This window comes from Dendrobates tinctorius, unplaced genomic scaffold (assembly GCF_039654945.1).
Source record: "Dendrobates tinctorius isolate UK_male_01 unplaced genomic scaffold, ASM3965494v1 ptg000154l, whole genome shotgun sequence".
NCBI classification, from domain to species: Eukaryota; Metazoa; Chordata; class Amphibia; order Anura; family Dendrobatidae; genus Dendrobates; species Dendrobates tinctorius.
The window spans coordinates 9,396,642-9,417,583 of NW_027361821.1; the positions used below are offsets into that span (position 1 = coordinate 9,396,642).

General features: G+C 41.3%; 1 protein-coding gene across 1 annotated transcript in view; it reads left to right on the plus strand.

The window, feature by feature from the left end:
* The window catches only part of STAG2 (STAG2 cohesin complex component), a 195,089-nt gene that overhangs the window by 49,634 nt on the left and 124,513 nt on the right, over positions 1-20,942 (plus strand). The window contains exons 2-4 of the mRNA XM_073547610.1: positions 15,545-15,677; positions 18,556-18,612; positions 19,018-19,096. Of these exons, the coding sequence (XP_073403711.1) occupies positions 15,634-15,677; positions 18,556-18,612; positions 19,018-19,096 (180 nt within the window). The 5' untranslated portion in view covers positions 15,545-15,633. The remainder of the gene's footprint in view (positions 1-15,544; positions 15,678-18,555; positions 18,613-19,017; positions 19,097-20,942) is intronic.

Sequence of the window (20,942 nt, forward strand, 5' to 3'; positions counted from 1 at the left end):
ATCATGATTCTGTGGTCCTGATGTTTGCCATGGCATTTCATGACCAAATAGCGGCCTTAGAGTCTGCCGGCTACAGTGACCTGTTCAGAAGTCAACGACATTTAAGTGGTAAAAATACATTTTTTTTCATTCCTGTCATGCCACTTTGCATTCATTCCTTAACATCACTTGAAGGGTTAATAAAATACCTGGCAGCAGTTTTCAATATGTGGAGGGGTGCTGTTTTTAAAATGGTATCTTTTTTGGAGGTTTTCCAATATCTAGGACCCCAAAAGTCACTTCAAACCTGAATAGGTCCTTCAAAAAATAACTCTTGTAAATTTCCTTGAAAAAAATGAAAAATTGCTGCTACATTTTTAAACCTCCTAAAAGGCTAAAAAAAAATAGAGTAACATTTTACAAATGGTGCTGATGTAAAGCCGACATTTGGGAAATGTTGTTTATGAATGTTTTTGTGTGGTATGACTATCTGGCTTAAAGAGATAATCATTCAAAGTTTGAAAATTTGCAAATTTTTTTTACATTTTTGTCAAACTTCTAATTTTTTTTTATAAATAAACACAAAACATAGAAATTTACCATTAACAAAGTGCAGCATGTCACAAAAAAACAGTCTCAAAATCATTGGGATTTGTTGAAGCATTCCTGAGTTATTACTACATAAAAGGGACACTGGACAGCTATATAAAATTTGGCCCCGTCACTAAGGAGTTAAATATAGCTGCTTTGTTTTTGATGCTTCCTAGTATTTGGCTGTGACTACTTTAGTGACATGTGTGGATTACATGCATATTTGTTGCATTTCTGCTGTGGAAACACTTAAAAAACACATTTGTGCTTTGTAGCTGAAGAATGTCTGCACCTATTCTGCAAGTTTATGGGAAAATTCTGTTCTGCACAGAAAACTCTGTGTACTCAAAAGAGAAATTGATATGTTGCGGATTTGAAATGTGCACCACATATCAGTTTACGTTGCGTGGAAAAGATGCACAATGGGCATATTTTCTATAAATCCCATCCACTTTGCTCGAACTGTAAAACTTAATGCAGCAAAAACATGTAGTGTCAAAACACACACCAAAAGCTCATTGTGGGAACATAACCTAAGGGTAAATTGCACTAGTGCAATCCGATAAAAAAAATCGGAGTACCATATACTCACGTATAAGCTGAGATTTTCAGCCCATTTTTTGGGGCTGAAAGACCCCCTCGGCTTATACGCGAGTGATATACCAGAGGGTCAGAGGGAGAGCGGGCGTGTCAGATCATACTTACCCGCCTGGTACGTTCTCTGCAGCCCCCCTGCTTCTCCCGGTCTCAGGCTCCTCCTCTTCAGTGGTCACGTGGAACAGCTCATTAGTCATGAATATGCACATATTAATGACTTTAATGAGCGGTACCACGTGACTGCTGAAGAGGAGGAGCCTGAGACCGTGAGAATCGGGGCTGCAGAGATCGCGCCAGGAGGGGGTAAGTATGTGCTATATTCACCTGTCCTCGCTCTCGCTGCGTGCTTGTTATGAATGGGTCACCGAGGAGGATGGTAGGAACAGGCTAAGCCACCAGGAAACCAGAGAGGTTGGTAACTCAGCGGATTGCAGACCCCTGATCCTAACAGCACATCTAGCCGTAGCCGTGGAGCATTCCTACGATGCCCTAGACGCCTCGGCACAGCCGGAGGACTATCTAAGCCTAAATCCAGAAAGGTGAAATCTAAACTGCCCCGGAGCAGATCCCCAAAGGAATAGACAGCCCCCCAAACATATATTGTCAGTGAGACAAGATGAAACACAAACACAGGCAGAAAAAAGACTGAGCAAATCATGGGGTCCAAACTGTCTAGATAGGACAGAAAATATACTGTTTGCAATCACACAAAAACCCTAATAAATCCAACACATCTGATATACAAAAAACCTGAGACCACACAACCTCACCCCCGCTAGATCAGCACTCTGGCGTGAACTGGAAGCAAAGCAAAAGTAATATAACAGGGGACTGAACAAACTAGCACAAGCTGTAACATATGGAGCGGGGCCCAGCGCTTCCCCCAGCAGGGAGTACGCTGAACCCTCGCAACAAAGCAGAAAGCAAAAAAAAAAGGCACAACCAGATTAGATGCAAAGGATTAGCAAAAGAATCACTTAACTGAACCATGCAGATCAGGTAGGAGACTGAAGAGCTCAAAATGCACAAGGAGGAAACCACCAGCAACCACTAAGGGAAGCCTGCTCACTTATATGCTCCCAGCCAATAATGATTCCCAATCATCGTCGTCAGGTGGCAAACTTCCATCAGACTGGCCAGCTCCACTACTCCCAGTAACCACCAGAGGGAGCTCCAGCTCATAAGTACGAGCAAGGGAATTCACAACAGCGCTGTTCTGTCCTCCGTCTGTGACGTTCAGGTCACAGGGTGTGGTTACGTAGCCAGTGCGCACTGCGCCCTCTGCCTGAACAGTCACTGACAGAGGGACCCGGAAGACAGCGGCGCGCAGCGATGGACCGGGGACAGGTGAATATCGCCGGGGCCCTGAGCCAGTGGTGACACCGGCACCTGTCCCTGCCTGCTCAGGACACCGGCATCTGGCCCCCAGCAACGAGAGGTGAGTGTCATTTTTTTTTTTATTTGCAGCAGCAGCATATGGGGGCATAATCTATGGAGCATCTTATTGGGCCATTATTAACCTTTATGCATCAGTATATGGGGTGTATTTTGTATAGAGCATCTTATGGGGCCATCATGAACTGTATGGAGCATTATACGGGGCTCCTGATTCAATATGGATATTCAAAAACATTTAACCTACTGATGTCTCAATTTTACTTTTATTGGTATCTATTTTTATTTTTGAAATTTACCAGTAGCTGCTGCATTTTCCACCCTAGGCTTATATGCGAGTCAATACGTTTTCCCAGTTTTTTTGTGGCAAAATTAGGGGGTCGACTTATACACGGTTTGGCTTTTACATGAGTATATACGGTACATTCGGCCCATCGTTGTTTCATGGGGCAGTGCACATCTGTGATAGTTTTCTCATGCCGAATTGGCATGCTTTGAATGTCTGTAAGAATCGAGTCACACCCACCCATGCTAGTCTATGGGTGGTTGTGAAACATCGCAATGCTCTCTTATGTCACCCAAGTGCAGTGTGATTCCTGCAGATGGACGAGATAAAGAAATTCTCTCAAGCCAGAAGTTCAGAGCACTTGACACTCAGATCCTGCTGGAGCCGACTTTCATTAGCATATCACATCCGATGCTCTCGCATTACATGCCATACATTAGTATGACTCCGGCCTAAAGGGCCTGTCACACTAAGCGATATCGCTAGCAATATCGCTATAATGTCACTATGTCTGATACCTCCGACCGGCTCCCCCGCTGATTATCGCTGATTGCGCGAGAACGTCATGGGCCGTTTCTCGTCGTCAGCTTCCTGTGGTGCCGGCGAGCGACGCGTGGACGCGGGTGGATGACGTCAGGATCGCCGCGTCTGACAGGTAAGTAGCGACCCCTGCTATGTCGCTGGTGAGATCTGCCTGTGTGGCAGCTCACTAGCGATCACTTAGCGATGCACCAGCGATCCTGACCGCGTCATATCGCTGGTGCATCGCTAAGTGTGACAGTGCCTTAACAGTTTGGCTTCCTTTTGTTTGCAAAAGTTATTATTTTAAGCGCTATTGGGGTATGTGCAGATGATCTGTAAACGTTGTGGGTTGGACGCTGCATAAGAGCAGTGTCCATCTCGCAGTGTTTAGATGTTACAGCATAATGGATGGGATTTTAAGAAATCCCATGGCCACGATGTGTCCACGGACGCCTGCAGCTCACCTGTGGAGATGGACATACGGCGCTTCTTTTACAGACCGCAGCATGTCAATTTCTCTTGCAGAGATGCGAGACTCCGCAAGATAAATGTCACCCATACAATGTATTGGACGCTTTGAATTTGCACGGTTCAGTGAACACATGCGAGTTCACCTGCGTTCAATAGACGGCAGCTCTTTGGACGCAACGAATATATGCTGCGTCCAAAGTGCTGCCTGTTCTGGATCATGTGCGCATACCCTGAAAAGTGGCTAAGGAAAAGGTTAGTAAAAATGCTAGAGTGCTACTATAAAGAGGAGCTGTCGCCAGGTTAAAAGTGGTCAGTTTTTGATTTGACTTTTTTCTTGCTGATCTCAATTAGTCAATTTTTTTTATATGTTAAAAATCCATCATATGGATCCACCAACGCTATGGCCCTTTAATTTGTGTGGTCTTTAGGTGGCTCTACATTATCATCACCCCCCCCCCCCCCTCCAGATTACATCAGCCATCAAGTGTGGGGAAAAAAATGCAGGCTCAGCGACGGAGTCCGTGTCAAAGGCAGGGACACGGACGATGACTCCAAGATCAGCCAGCTGGCACCCGGCAACAATAGATTTTTTTCTATTGATTCATTTTGATCACTGTGATAGACCGTTTCATAGTGATGAAAATAAAGAAAAAAAGTAAATCAAACCGCCCTTTTCACCCCTTAGTTAGGTAAAAATACTAAAATAACAAAGTATTTAGGGCTGGGGCTAGGGTTGGGGTTAGGGTTGAGATTAGGGTCAGGGATAGGGCTGTGGTACATCAGGGGGTCTCCAAACGTGACATGGCACCCACCATTGATTCCAGCCAATTTTGGGTTCAAAAATTCAAACGGTGCTCCCTCTCTTCTGAGCCCTGCTATGTGCCCAAACAATGGCTTTTCCCACAAATTGTTTCATTTTCTCCTGTTACCCTTGTGAAAATAAAAAAGTTTGGGTCTAAAATAATTTTTTTGTGAAAAAGGTAAAATGTTCATTTTTTCCTTCCACTTTGCTTTAGTTCTCGTGAAGCACCTGAAAGGGTTAAGGGGTGCAGTTTTTAGAATGGTGTCATTTTGGGGTATTTTCTATCATATATACCCCTCAAACTCACATGTGAGGTTGTCCCTAAAAAAGTAGTTTTTAAATTTTGTTGGAAAGATAAGAAATTGTTGGTCAACTTTTAACCCCTATAACGTCTTAACAAAAAAAAAAATTGTGTTTCCAAAATTGTGCTGATGTAAAGTAGACATGTGGGAAATGTTATTTTAACTATTTTGTGCCATATGACTATGATTTAATGGCACAATAATTAAAAGTTTGACATACCGTATATACTCGAGTATAAGTCGATCCGAGTATAAGTCGACCCCCCCTAATTTTGCCACAAAAAACTGGGGGAACATATTGACTCGAGTAGAAGTCTAGGGTGGGAAATGCTCCATAGATTATTCCCCCATATGGTGTCCCCAGAAGAAGCTCCATAGATTATTCCCCCATATGCTGCCCCCATAAGAAGCTCCTTAGATTATGCCCCCCATATGCTGCCCCCATAAGAAGCTCCATAGATGATTGCTCCATAGATGATTCCCCCATATGCTGCCCCCATGCTGCTGCTGCATGTAAAAATAAAAAAATGACATACTCACCTCTCCGTCGCTGGGTGTCAGATTCTCACCTGTCCTGCGTCCATGGCTGCTCCCCGCTATCTGCCACGTCATCAGTCAGTGACGTTCAGACTGCAGGGGGCGCGGCGCGCACTAACCACGTCACCGCGTCCTCTGCTGTCTGAAGTCACTGACCGATGACAGACACAGACAGCAGCAAGCAGCCATGGACGCAGGACAGGTGAGTATCGCTATACTTACCCGTCCTGACGCTGTGTCTTGAGCCCCCAGCTTCTCCGCGCTCTCTCTTCCTGCCTTCAGCGGTCATGTGGTACCGCTCATTAAAACTCATGAATATGCACATATTCATGAGTTTTAATGAGCGGCACCACGTTACCGCTGAAGGCAGGAAGAGAGAGCACGGGGAGAAGCTGGGGGCTCAAGACACAGCGTCAGGACGGGTAAGTATGACCTGACACCCAGGGCTGTGGAGTCGGTAAGCCAAACCTGCGACTCCGACTCCTCAATTTCCCTTACACCGACTCCGACTCCAACTCCGACTCCACGACTCCGACTCCCACACATATTGCTTATATTTAAGTGAAAAATTTATTGTAGTACAATGTGAACCTCAGACATTTAATCATTTTTATGATCCAATAATCAAGATATTTATATAGAACAGAATATATATTGGTGTACTACCCGGTTTTCATTCTTTTTGGTACAGATACGATATGGATAGACAGATATGGATAAATGGATAGATAGAGCAGATTTCTAATCTGCTTTTGCTATTGAAAACATTATGAGCTCAAAAACCTTTCAGGTGATGCAGTTTTTTAAAAAGATGATCAGCTTTTGCAGCTGAAAAACGTATCCTCAAAAAACACAGGAAAAACGCTGTGTGTGAATGTAGCCTTAGATCAGGAATATAACAGCCATTTATAGGACATTTCATAACTTTCCCAAACTCCTATGAAAAAATATTCAGCACATCCTGCATTGAATTACTGTACCCAATTTATTATATATTTTAGGAGTCGGAGTCGGTCCATTTTATACCGACTCCAACTCCGACTCCACCAAAATGAGCACCGACTCCGACTCCGACTCCACAGCCCTGCTGACACCCCCGCTCCCCCTCCGACCCCCCGGTGTATATGACTCAAATATAAGACGAGAGGGGGACTTTCAGCCCAATTTTTTTTGGGCTGAAAATCTCGACTTATATTCGAGTATATACGGTATTCAAAATTTTGCCAAATTTGCGTTTTTTTCATAAATAAAAGCAAGTCATGCATCTTATGGGGGCATAATCTATGGAGCATTTATGGGGGCATAATCTACGATGATTCTAGACGCCTCGACACAGCCGGAGAACTAAATAAGCCTAAAGCAAGAAAGGGGAAATCTAAACTGCCCCAGAGCGGACCCCAAAGGAATAGATAGCCCCCAAACAAATATTGTCAGTGAGACAAGATGAAAACACAAACGGCGGTAGGAAAATAGGCTGAGCAAACGATGGGGCCCAAACTAACTAGACAGGAAAGGAAAGACACTGTCTGCAATCACGCAAAAAACCCTGCAAATAATGCCCAGCACGTCTGATAGAAAAAACACTGAAGTCACTAGACTTTGCCCACTATATCAGCACTCTGGTATATTCTGAAAACAGCAAAGAGAGGCCAATCTAGTAAGGGACAAAAACAAACTGGCACAAACAGTAACATAAGGATGGAAATTCAGCACAGCCCCAGCAGGGGCTGGCTGACCACACAAAACTGAAATAGACAAAACCAAATCAAATGTGAACAATAGCAAAAGAACACTTAGCTTGATCATGTAGGGACTGAGCTGGAAACTAAGACCTCAGGAGGCAGGAAAAAATCACCAGCAGGGATGGAGGGAGTCGGCTGTCTTAAATCCAATCAGAAACGCCAGATGTCCAATCGTCCTCTTCATTATCAGGTGGCAGACTTCTGTTAATTAGATCAGCTCCATTACCTCCTGTAACCACCAGAGGGAGCCCGGAAAGAGAACTCGTGACCCCTCTGTCAATATAACCAGCTCCACTACCTTCACTAGTAACCAGAGGTAGGCCAGAAAGTGAATTCACAACAGGGGGCCTATTCTGTGGAGCATCTTATGGGGGCCTATTCTGTGGAGCATCTTATGGGGGCCTATTCTGTGGGGCATCTTATGGGGGCCTTTTCTGTGGGGCATCTTATGGGGGCCTTTTCTGTGGGGCATCTTATGGGGGCATAATCTATGGAGCATCTTATGGGGGCATAATCTATGGAGCATTTATGGGGGCATAATCTATGGAGCATCTTATGGGGGCATAATCTATGGAGCATCTTATGGGGCAGCATATTCTATGGAGCATCTTATGGGGCCATTATTAACCTTTATGGAGCATTATATGGGGTGTATTTTGTATGGAACATCTTATGGGGCTATCATGAACTGTATGGAGCATTATATGGGGCACCTGATTCAATATGGATATTCAAAAACATTTAACCTACTGATATCTCAATTAATGTTACTTTTATTGGCATCTATTTTTATCTTTGAAATTTACCAGTAGCTGCTGCATCTTCCACCCTAGGCTTATACGTGAGTCAATAATTCCCAGTTTTTTGTGGCAAAATTACAGTTTCCACTGTTTAGCACATCAGAGGCCCTTCGAAAGTGACATGGTATCCGCTCTCGATTCCAGCCAATTTTGTGTTCAAAAAGCCAAATCCTTTTTCCTTCCCTGCAATGCGCCCAAACAGTGGTCTTCCTTCACACATGGGCTACCGGCAAACTCAGGAGAAATTGCACAATAATTTTGGGGGTCCATTTTCTCCTGCTACATTTGTTTAAAATAAAAAATTTGGTGATAAAAGATGATTTTTGAGGAAAAAAATTGATTTTTAATTTTCACTGCTCTACGTTATAAACTTCTGTGACGGACCTGGTGGTTCAAGGTGCTCACCATGCATGTAAATATATTCCTTGAGGGGTCTAGTTTCCAAAATGGGGTCACTTTTGGTGGTGTTTCCACTGTTGAGCGCTCAACAGAGGTTCTCCAAATGCAACGTGGCGTCTGATCTCAATTCCAGCCAATTTTGCGTTGAAAAATAAAACGGCGCTCCTTCCCTTCCATGCGCCCAAACAGTGTTTTACCCCCACATATGGAGTATTGGTATACTCTGGACAAATTGCACAACAGCATTTGGGGTCCAATTTCTCCTGTTACCCTTTGGAAAGTAAAAAAAATGGGGGCGAAGAGATCATTTTTGTGGAAAAAATGATTTTTTTATTTTCACAGCTCTACGTTATTAACTTCTGTGAAGCACTTGGGGGTTCAAAGTGCTCACAACACATCTAGATAAGTTCCTTAAGGGGGTCTAGTTTCCAAAATGGTGTCACTTGTGGGGGGTTTCCTCTGTTTAGGTACATCAGGGGCTCTTTAAACACGACATGGCGTCCGCTCTCGATTCCAGCCAATTTTATGTTCAAAACCTCCAATGGTGCTCCTTCCCTTCCGAGCCCTGCTGTGCGCCTAAAGAGTGGTCTTCCTCCACACATGGGATATCTGTGTACTCATGAATAATTGCACAACAAGTATGGTTCGTTTTCTCCTGATACCCTTGACAAAATAAAAAAATTGTGTCCGAAGTAAAATGTTTGTGAAAAAAAAAAAGCTAAATGTTCGTTTTCTCTTTCCATATAGCTTCAATTCTTGTGATCACCTTAAGGGGTTAATAAACTGCTTGAATGTGGTTTTGAGTACCTTGAGGGGTGCAGTTTTCAGAATGGTGTCACGTTTGGGTATTTTCTGTCATATTGGCCGCCAAAGTGACTTCAAACGTGAGGTGGTCCCTAAAAATTTTTTTTGTAAATTTTGTTGAAAAAATTAGAAATCGCTGGTCAAATTTTAACCCTTATAACTTCCGAGCAAAAAAAGAATTGTTTCAAAAATTGTGCTGATGTAAAGTAGACATGGGAAATGTTATTTATTAACTATTTTGGGTGATATAAGGCTGTGTGCACACGCTGCGGATTAGGTGCGGATTCATCCGCGCGGATTTTGTAAAATCCGCAGGTGAAACCGCAGGTCAAAAGACCTGCGGTTTTACCTGCGGATTGCTCTGCGGTTTTGTCCTGCCGTTTTTCATCTCCTCAATAGAGGAGATGGCAAACCGCAGGAGAATCCGCAGAAAGAATTGACATGTCAATTCTTTCTGCGGATTGAAAACCGCAGATAATCCGCGCGGGAAATTCTGCACCGTCTGCAGTGCGGTTTTTGATTACCATAGGGAATCATGGTACTGTAGCTGCGGAACCGCAGCAAAATCCGCAGCGTGTGCACACAGCCTCACGCTCTGCTTTGGGGGCATAAAATTTAAAAGTTTGAAAATTGTGAAATTTAATTTTTTTCCCTCAAATTTACATTTTTTCACAAATAAACACAAGAAATTTTGAAGATATTTTACCACTATCATAAAGTACAATATGTCACGAAAAAACAATCTCCGAATCAGTCGGATACGTTGAAGCATTTCAGAGTTACAACAATCACATAAAGTGACAGTGGTCAGATTTAAAAATTAAGGCCTGGTCATTAAGCTACAAAGTGGCTTGGTCCTTAAGGGATTAAACAAAAACATAATTTTGGAATGCTGTAGAATGCTGTAGATAAGCCCCTGATGGCAGTGGCTGCATCTCATAGGCCAAAAATGAGGTGACAGATTCTCTTTAAGTATCTAAAAAGATATTTATTAGTAAATCAGGTAAATATTAAAACCGAGCAAAAAGGACAATGCAAACATATATAAGAATAAAAATCTTTAAAGAGCACCACAACCAGCAAAATAATTGAGTGTTGACATACACATATCTCTATATTATAGATAGAGTTCATAGAGATATGTGTATGTCAACACTCAATTCTATTACTGGTTGTGGCGCGCTTTAAAATTTTTTATTCTTATATATGTTTGCATTGTCCTTTTTGCTCGGTTTTAATATTTACCTGATTTACTAATAAATAATATCTCTTGGATACTTAATACTGTGGACTTTTCGGTATTTTCTTGGGTTTTAGTGTTTGTGTTGGTCTCCGACTGTCCAATATTTTACACTTGGTCCCGGTGTTTGCCTGGGTAGCAGGTTCACTTGTATTCACTCTACTTAGAGCACTATAGGTGAATCCACTGGGAAATATACGTGCCCTGCCACCTGGCATCAATCCTTGTTCTGTTCTATATTACTGATAAAAACACAGCAATGCCTTCCTTTTGTAAGCAGCTTCTCTGCCAAGAGAGCAGTTTTTGCCTGCAGAAAAAATGCAGCAAAAACTCAATGTGTGATCATAGCCTAAGGGTATGTGCACACGTTGAGTATTTGGCACAGAAATTCTGCACCATTTCTGCATCTCTTGGCAGGAAAAACACAGTGGTAAAAATGTGTGTTTTGGTGCAAGTTTTTCCCCACTCATTAGGATAAGTTCACATTTTTTATTTTTCTCTGCAGCATAATGTGATCTCTTAGCAGGAAAGAAGCTGCAGAAAAAGGCATGGTTTCCTTAATTTTCCTTTCGTGTTTTCTGCAGCGGTTTTGGCATGCTAGTTTTGTTTCTTGTGCATGCTGATGAAGTTTAGTGTTGGAAAAAAGTCCTATTCTATCTATTGTGCAAAGAAAACACGCAAAGCACAAAGTCCTGATGACAGAAAAACAAGCTGTGTGCTTAATTTTTCAGAGATCTCATAGACTTTGCTGGTACTATAAAACAAAGCTGAAATTTTTGTATTAAAATAACACACACAACAACTCTGCAATAACGCCTAGTGTGAACTTTACCTTGGGGGAAATCTGGGGGAAATCTGGGGAAATCTGCAGTAAAACCCCTGAGACAATTGATATGCTGCAGATATAAATCTGAACCAAACAAGCAACATTTCCATGAGACTTAGGATTCTCATTCACGTAAATGGCATCAGGAAACCCTTCAGGTTTTGTGACAAATCTGCATTGAGATAAAAATGCAGCAAAAACGCAACGTGTGCACACAGCCTTACCCTTACAAATGATCATGGCACTATAATACACACGTAGCATTGATCAAAGGAAGGAGAAATCTGTATTACTACTATTGACTTTGTCTCATCTATAAGGGTATGTGCACACGTTGCGGATTCGATTTAGTGCAGATTTCGCCTGCATTTTTTACACCTGCAGATTCCTATAATGGAATGGGTGTAAAAACGCTGCGGAATCCACACAAAGAATTGACATGCTGCGGATAATTTTCCGCAGCATGTGCACAGCGGTTTTTGTTTTCCATAGGATAACATGGTACTGTACATCCCTTGGAAAACTGCTGCGGATCTGCACACGAATCCGCAACGTGTGCACATACCCTCAAATTACTCATGTAGTATCAATGCAGACACTAATTTCATCTGTCACTACAGAACATATTTGATAAATTTACAGAGAGGATCCGTCAATATTAAATAGGTCTCATATTACCTTTTTTAATTGAGAAACCAGTTTTTTTTTTTTTTGTCCTGATTTTAGTTGCATTTCTTTTGTTTTAGTTTTTTAACGCTGTTTAATTAGAAGTTTGGTGCTTTGGATAGTGAGAGCTGTCCTGAAAAGAATGCTGGAGGAATAACTGGGTCAACCTCTGAATGACCTGTCTGCAGCTTAGGTTTCCTTTGACTAGAGCTCCACCTTGTGATATTTACATAGGACAGAATCTGAAAGCTGAGAAAACATATATTTGTTTCCCTTTCCAGATGATAGAAATGTTTTGCATCATTTATAAATGATAGAACATTTGTTTTCCTTTTTATAGCAGGGAGTAGCACAGATTTATAGCCTTATTACTGGCCAGTTATGTATGTATATGCGCATTCTGGCAATATTTGGCTGCTTCATGTGATGTTTCTCAATTGACCAAGAAACCAAAGACATTATTAATTTTAATATTTTAAGTTTAGGGAAAGGTGTAGACTGACTCTATTCAAAACTGCTTATAGATGTATTTGTGCTTTTATTCTTTCCATTTGTCCTGCTTTGATATGCACCATTCACCGGCGTTGTGTACTGTATCATATTGCAAAGTTCAGATCACATTGCGCCTTGTGAATGTGGTTTATTTTCATTGTTAATTTACATTAGTGTACTGTAAATGGCTTTTTGTATGTTGCTGCTTGTGATGGAGTCGAAACTCTGGACTTGGCAGGGGCTTCTATAGAGCTCATGTGCTGTGTTTTGTGCCTGGTACCATTACGCCTAGTGTACAAACCCTGCTCGTCCTTAGATATCAGAAATGTTCATAGCGCTGGTGTAGGAAGCCATCATGGAAATCTCAACCAAGATGCCTGCTGCCTAACTGATAACCTTGTAGAAGAAATGTGTCACAAAGAATGTATATAGTACGGTTTATTTTTCCCTTAATTGCATTCTGAAGTCTAGAACTTTGCCTCTCAATATAACTGTAGGGGGTATTTTGCAGAATGGGTTTTCATTTACAATGCCCCCATTTTGGGATGCATGAAACAGCAATTTTGCCATTTTTTAATAGGTCTTAGCTGTTAACAGCATTCACATGCTACCTTGGCTCTGCATATATGATTATGGTGGTGTCAAGTGTTAATGTTTTTTTTTTTATTACAAGTTTCACTACTTTTGCACAAATAAAAACATCTTTTTCTTAGAAAAGCAATATATACAGTATTTTTGATCACTTTTTTTTTAAAAGTTAAAACTTTGGCAGAAAAATTACTTTTAATCGTGTTTTTACGGTGGGGAGGTTTTAATAAAAATAAGAAGCAGCACTTCTAGTTTTCTTTATTATATATATATATATATATATATATATATATATATATATATATATATATATATATATATATATATATTTATTTATTTATTTATTTTACCTTTTTTCTCTAGGGAACTAAAATGTGTTACACTAGTATAATACACTTACCATACTACTTCTGCGGTGGTGTGTGCACTGCTTGTCAGGTCTAATAAGAGGCTCTACCTCCGGATGCCATAGTCAATAGCCCCCTCTGTTACCCGATCACCAATCATATAGTGTCCTCTGCCAGATACAACCCTGGTTCTGTTCAGAGCGCACCCTCTTCCAGCAGCTGCACCAAGGGGGACAAATGGAAGTAATTTAATTTATGAAAACTATTGTTTTTCATGCTACTATAAAATAATTTAAACGGATATTAACATCCTTTCATGATTTTTGGTATTAACCCCTGTCTGCCATCAGACTGAATAGTATGTCTGATGGCAGCACCCCCGCTTTGATGTGGGCTCCGGCGGTGAGCCGGCATCAAAATCGGGAAATGTCAGCTGACATGTGCCCACAATAGGCACGGATGGAGTCGCGATGCACTTGTGCCTATTAACTAGTTAAATGCTGCTGTCAAACTCAGACAGCGGAATTTAACAAGCGCTTCCCCGCCATCCGGCCAGAAATGCGCTCACTGCTGACCCCCGTCATGTGATCGGGGGTCATCAGTTCGTCGGTATAACAAATAGAGGTCTCCTGGAGACCTCTATAGTTGTTGATGCCGGATTGCTGTAGGCGTCAACCCTGTGTTCGGCACTCATATCAATGCTGTAATTCTGCTACACAGAGGCTCCATGAAGGTTATTGAAGCATGCCAAAACTAAAGGAAAAATAGTTTTAAAAATATAAAAAAATATAAAAGTTTAACTCGCCCCATTCAAAATAAAACAAAAAAAAAAAATCACACATACATGTATTGAGTATCACCGCGTTCATAATCACCCGACTATCAATAAAAAAAGGATTAACCTGATCGCTAAACGGCGTAGTGAGAAAAAAATCGAAACACCAGAATTACGTTTCTTTGGGTCGCTGCGACATTGCATTAAAATGAAATAATGGGTGATCAAAAGATTGTATCTGTACATAAATGGTATCCTTAAAAACACGCAAAAAATAAGGCCATGTGCACACGCTGCGGTTTTGCTGCGGTTTTGGCCCTGCAGAACTGCAGCAGTTCCGCAGACATGGTACTTCACCATGTTAGCCTATGGGTTTTCAAAACCGCAGTGCTCACACTGCGGTTTTTTTTTACCTGCGGAAAAGCTGCGTTTTTTTTTTCCGCAGCATGTCAATTGTTTTTGCGGATTCTGCTGCGGTTTCACACCTTTAACATAGTAGAGGTGTGAAACCGCAGGGCCAAACCGCAGCAAAACCGCAGGTCACTTTACCTGCGTTTCCGCGGGAAAAAACCCGCAGGTGAATCCGCAGCGTGTGCACACACCCTAAGCCCTCACCCAACCCCAGATCACTAAAAAAAAATGGAGACGCTATGGGTGTTGAAAAATGGTGCAATTTTTTTTTTTTTTTTAGTAAAGTTTGGAATTTTTTTTTCACCAGTTACATAAAAAAAACATAGACATGTTTGGTGTCTATGAACTTGTAATGACCTGAAGAATCATAATGTCAATTTTAGCATTTAGTGAACCTAGTAAAAAAGCCAAACAAAAAACAATTGTGGGATTGCACTTTTTTTGCAATTCCACCGCACTTGGAATTTTTTTCCCATTTTCGAGTACACGACATGCTAAAACCAATGATGTCGTTCAAAAGTACAACTCATCCCGTAAAAAAAATAAGCCCTCACATGGCCATACTGATGGAAAAATAAAAAACTTATGACTCTGGGAAGAAGGGGAGCGAAAAACGTAAATGCTAAACCGAAAACACCTCCTGTCATTAAGGGGTTAAAATATAGGTATCTTTTTAGTTTGTAAGGAGGAAAGTATAGAGACAGACCAGACATGCTGCTTCGAGTTCTCCGGAAGCGACTCTTTCAGAATGTCACATAATATACTTATGATATGGAATATATAATTTTTTCTTTGCTCGGATTGCTCATAGTGGCACTTGTAAGGAGCGCCTACATTCTACAACAGTCTGTTAGTAGTTTTGATACTGCACTTCTAAGTTACTATGTAAGGCTAATTCCCATCTCTGTAGTCTGAGTTCTCTGTATAGTCTAGGTTATTGCTAATATATTGCATTTTATACTCTTTTTGTAGGTGAACGGTAACTGCTCTTCACAGCTGGGCCAGACGGTGTATGAGCCAGATATTTCCGAAGCATTTGTTTTTCAGAAGATGATAAAGAAATGATAGCAGCTCCAGAAATCCAAACTGACTTCAATCTCCTCCAGTAAGTAACCACCAAATCCTGTTTCTCTTTTTCATATTTAGGCTCGATAGTTACAACAATGTTAACTGCAGCAAGATAATGGGGTCGTATTACGACCCCTAGGGGTACCGCAACTTCGACAAGCAAATGTCAAAAAAAATCTGACCAGGTTGGATCTTTTGTGGTATATCCTATTGCTATAGTCTCATTTCTTAAAAGGATTGTCTGGGCCAAATAAAAATGTGTTTGCCATTATGTAAACAATTACAAACTCAGTCATGCTCGCCTATCAGCAACCATCTGGATCCAACTCTGGCAGCTCTAGGGTCAGCGCCTAGAGAGGAAGCAACTAGCTGCGGGACTATTGCAGGCTGTGATTGTCTACAGAGGTCAGTTGACTTTGAGCAGAGCATCATTATAAAACATTCAATAGCGCAATTTCAGGCTACAGCGGTCCTGCAACTGGTGAGCATCACCGATTCCTCTCTTTGTGCAGACCGTGGAACGGACTGCGTTGGATTGAAATGGGTGACAGTAGGTGGGGTATTAAAAAGTTGCTATATCCTTTACATATTCCATCTCCTGGGCAAAATTTTAGTCTTCCTGGTCAATTTCTGTTGCCAACTGTTACTGTTTTGGGACTCATAATGATCAACTTTGACATATAATATAAAGATAGGTCATGAAATATTGTAGTGGCAAAACTACTATATTGTAAATATGTTGTGAAATAATGGCAACTTTTTGGATAAGTGCATACAATGTAGTTTAGTGAGCAGAAACCAGCTAAGTAAATGAGATTTTAAAACTTTTATGCACAGGTTTTGGAAATTTTCCATGCATAAATTAACTTTTCGTGCAAATTTTGAAATCCACCGCATGTTAATTCTTCATTGCAGACTTCATCCTTTGTAATGCATAGGATGAAATCAACAACAGAACCATAGCAATCCGAGGGTGGTTTGCATGTTAATGCCCGGGCCAATTTTTACCACTGCCCCTTTATGAGGTAATAACTCTGGATCGCTATCATGGATTCTGGTGATTCTGACAAGGAACTTATCTAGATGTGCCTTAACAGTGGCAATGCCCAACAAATGCCCCTTTTTTTTAATTTACTCTATTGTTTCCTGGTATGTGAATTTTATAAGTGACCCCGGAACTCACCACAGCTCAGCTGGGAGCAGAGCCCAGTGACCGGATGTAACTGCGGTGACTTGAGTGAGATCCCTGCTAGCACCGTAAGCGCTCACGGTTGTAGCGGGGATCTCTCCAGATCTCACCGCAGCTCAGCTCGCCTAGGAACGGGGCTCAGTGACCAGAGGTAACCTCTATGACGTCACCCCTGGTTACTGATGCTGCATTTCCCATCAGCTCCACATTCACCAGTGGTTCTCAGCATGGACGGTCGCATCTTGGCGCCATCCAGGTTGAAAGCTAATGTTTTTATGTTTGGCAGCTGTCACATGCTGTGTACTACAATAAACCGCCTTACAAATACCTTTAAGTTGAGTGCTAGGTTCATATTTGTTGCTTTAATGGTTTGGGAACCTAACCTTAGCACCATCTTGAGTTGTGCTCACGGTGTTCTTTCTATTCGTCACATGCTAAAAGACGCTTTTTTCATTGCAAAAGATAGTTTTTGCATTACCATATTTTTGAGAGCTATAATTTTTCCATATTTTGACCCACAGAGTCCATGTGAGGGCTTGTTTTTTGTGGGACGAGTTGATGTTTTTATTGGTACCATTTTCAAGCACATGATATTTTTTTTATCACTTTCTATTCTGATTTTTGGGAGACGGAATGATCAAAAACCAGCAATTCATGAATTTCTTTTGGGGGGGGGGGGGGATGCGTTTATACCGTTCCGCGTGTTGTAAAATTGATAAGGTAGATTTATTCTTTGGGTCAGTACGATAACAGCAATACCTCACTTATAATTTTTTTTTTTTTTATGTTTTGGCGCTTTTATACAATAAAAACTATTTTTTTTATAGAAAAATTAATTGTTTTTGCATCGCTTTATTCTGAGAGCTATAACTTTTTTTATTTTTCCACTGATGGAGCTGTATGGCGGCTTTTTTTTTGCGGGACAAGATGATGTTTTCAACGGTACCATGTTTATTTATCTGTGTTTTTGATCGCGGTACGATAAAGCATAGTTTTTTTTTAATGGTGTTTACTAATGGGGTTAACTAATGGGGACAGTTTAATAGGTTGTGTCGTTACGAACACGACGATACCAGATATGTGTACTTCTATTGGTGTTTTTTTTTTTTTTTTTTCAAATATTTATTTAGACTAAGATATAATATATTGATTTTTTTTTTTTATTTTTATATTTTTTTTACAATTTTTTAAATTTTTTTTTTGTAACTTTTTCCTAACATTTACACTTTGTCCCACTATGGGACAATCATTTTTTGAAGGGTTATCGCTTCTATGGCATGCAGATGAAGCAGCATCTGCATGCCATATAAGCTGTCAGGGCTGCACTGACAGAGAGAGACTTGCTGATCATGCACTGCGCATGATCAGCAAGTTTACTTAGCTCTGGTGCCCGGATGTTGTCATGATGGCATCCGGCTCACCATGGCAACAATCGGGGTCTCCAATCCAAACTGTTTTTTTTCAAGGAATTTTTGTAAGACATTAAAAGGTAAATTTGCAGCTATTTACAGTACAACGCATGTGTATGGTGTCTTAGAAACCCCATCCATGGGGGAGAAAAAAATTTGAATTAAATGTCTGCTGAAGATTTGCATAGGTAAAGACTCTGCACCATTTTTTAGTATGATTTGTATGGAGACTTGCTACGAAATCCACAACGGAAAGTCTGCAGCTTGTGAATTTATATTGTACATCTTCAACTTTTTTTTTTTTTTTTTTTACACAGACCCTTGGATCCTTCTCTCCATGATATGGGTCCACTGTCCTGCAATGCAGGACCAAGGTATGTTACCCTACCCCCTGACACTGTGTGAACTGATTAAATTATTTTATGTTGATAAGTGTTTCCAAGTTAAAAGAACATTTACTAGTTAGTTTTGATCTTATGTAAAATTTCCATGTTGTAAAGGCAAACTTGCTATGAATTTTAACTTGTTCCCAGAGCTGCTGAATACATTTTAATTGGATAGTTAATTGAAAAGGCAATATTATTTATCTTTATCTTACACATATGCTGAAACATAGGAGTTATTTGCAGGCACTTAGCAAACGTGGAAACGTTGAGAAAAAATATTTATGACTGCAGTATTGGTATAATCTACATTATACAGATACAAGTAAGGATGGCAGGCTTGTTTTCCTACGTGAATATATTTGCATATATACCAATTTTCCCTTTAAATTTTAGGGATGCAGAAACTCATTTCTCATCAGATACTGACTTTGATGACTCTGAAGGAAAAATCCCAAAACAGGGCAAAGGAAAGGTATGCTTTTTTAGATAATAAAATTGCTGAATGATCATTTATGGCACTGCATCATAAATTACTTTGAGTGTAAGATACATCTTATTATAAGATGGACCCCAGTTTCAGACAGCAGAAAATAATAAAAACTCTTTCTCATGGTGTAAAGAAGTGGATGGGGTCAATTTCCATGCTTCTTTGCTACGCGCAAGAACGCTTTTCTGCTAGGCGCATCTTTGCTTCGCTACACAGACGCAGTTGTGCTACATACACACAGCTCGGCTACACCCACGCGCGCACACACACAGCTCTGTTACACACATGCACAAAACTAATAATCAAAACATGACACACAGTATGCATTAGCACTGTTTTAAAAGGGGTTTTACCACAAACAAAAGTTCATTTAAATCAATAGATATTGTAATAAAAAATAAATTCCACAATTAGATGTGTTTAAATAAAATATTCCTGTGCTGAGATAATCTTATAAATGTGCCCCTGCTGAATACTGTGTAATGACTGTGTCTGACCGTGCAGGAACATGGTCTGATCATACCACAGCTCCTGGGCAGGGGAGGAAGAAAGAGTATACAGAGATTAAAGCATGGGATCACAGCTGATTCTTTTTGTGAGTAAAGGATTTCCCTGTCTGTTTTAAAGGGAATCTGTCACCCCTTTTTTGAGATCTCATATAATGATATCATTCAATTGTATGTCACATAAGGATTCTCTTAGTACTTTTGCTTCCCCCTGACCCCGCACCTTTCATGCATAAATACCTTATCAGTTCAGATGTATGTAAACTGCCGCGGTCCGGTCCGATGGGCGGGGCTTATTCCACTGCTCCCCCCTCCCTGTCTTGCTCTACACAAGAAGAAATGCGTAGAGCAAGACAGGGAGGGGGGGAGCAGGTGAATAAGCCCCGCCCATCGGACCGGACCTTGGCAGTTTACATACATCTGAACCGATATAATAAAGGTATTTATGCATGAAAGCAAAAGTACTAAGGGACAGATTCCCTTTAAATAGTGTTTTACTATATAAAAAAAACAAAGTCTGCTGTGGTCTCCTGCTGTAATGTCTGTATACTTTTGCATACTCCCCTGCCCAGGAGCTGTAGTATGATCAGACCATGTCCCTGTACCGTCAAACACAGCCATTACACAGTACACAGCGGGTGCACATTTATAAGATCTCAGCATAGAAATATTTTATTTAAACACATCCAATTGTGGAAATGATTATTATTCCAAGATCTATCGACTGAAATGAGCTTTTGTTCATGGAACAACCACTTTCTCGTTCGCCTTATTGGGGGACACAGAGACCATGGGTGTATGCTGCTGCCACTAGGAGGCTGACACTATGCACAAAAAAGGTTAGCTCCTCCTCCGCAGTGTACACCCCACCGACCGGCAGGGAATTCCTCAGTTTAGCTTAGTGTCAGTAGGAGGTGGACACGGGTCTTTCATTAGACCCATATCTACCTCGTCGTGCGTCGTTCCTTTACAGGTTCTACGGAGGGATACAGAGTGAAAAGTCACATCTGTACTCCCACATGGAGTCTGCGAGTACGGCGTGTATTGCCACCCCGTATCCTTGCAGTTCTCTGCGGCAGGACCAGCCAGACGGACGCCGACACCAAGACGTGCCAGCGACTCCAAGGGTCCTTGTCGCCAGTCTCCCTCCCACTCGCCTACCAGAGCCTGTCGGTTGGATGAGACGCAGGAGTTCTTCAGTCCCAGGTAACGGATCGGGGATGGGTGAGTATGGATTTTTTATTTTTATTTACCTGGCTGCCCATTCCCGACGGACAGGGGGTGCGCCTCTTCAATGGCACAGGGAGCGGGCGCTGCGGTCGCTC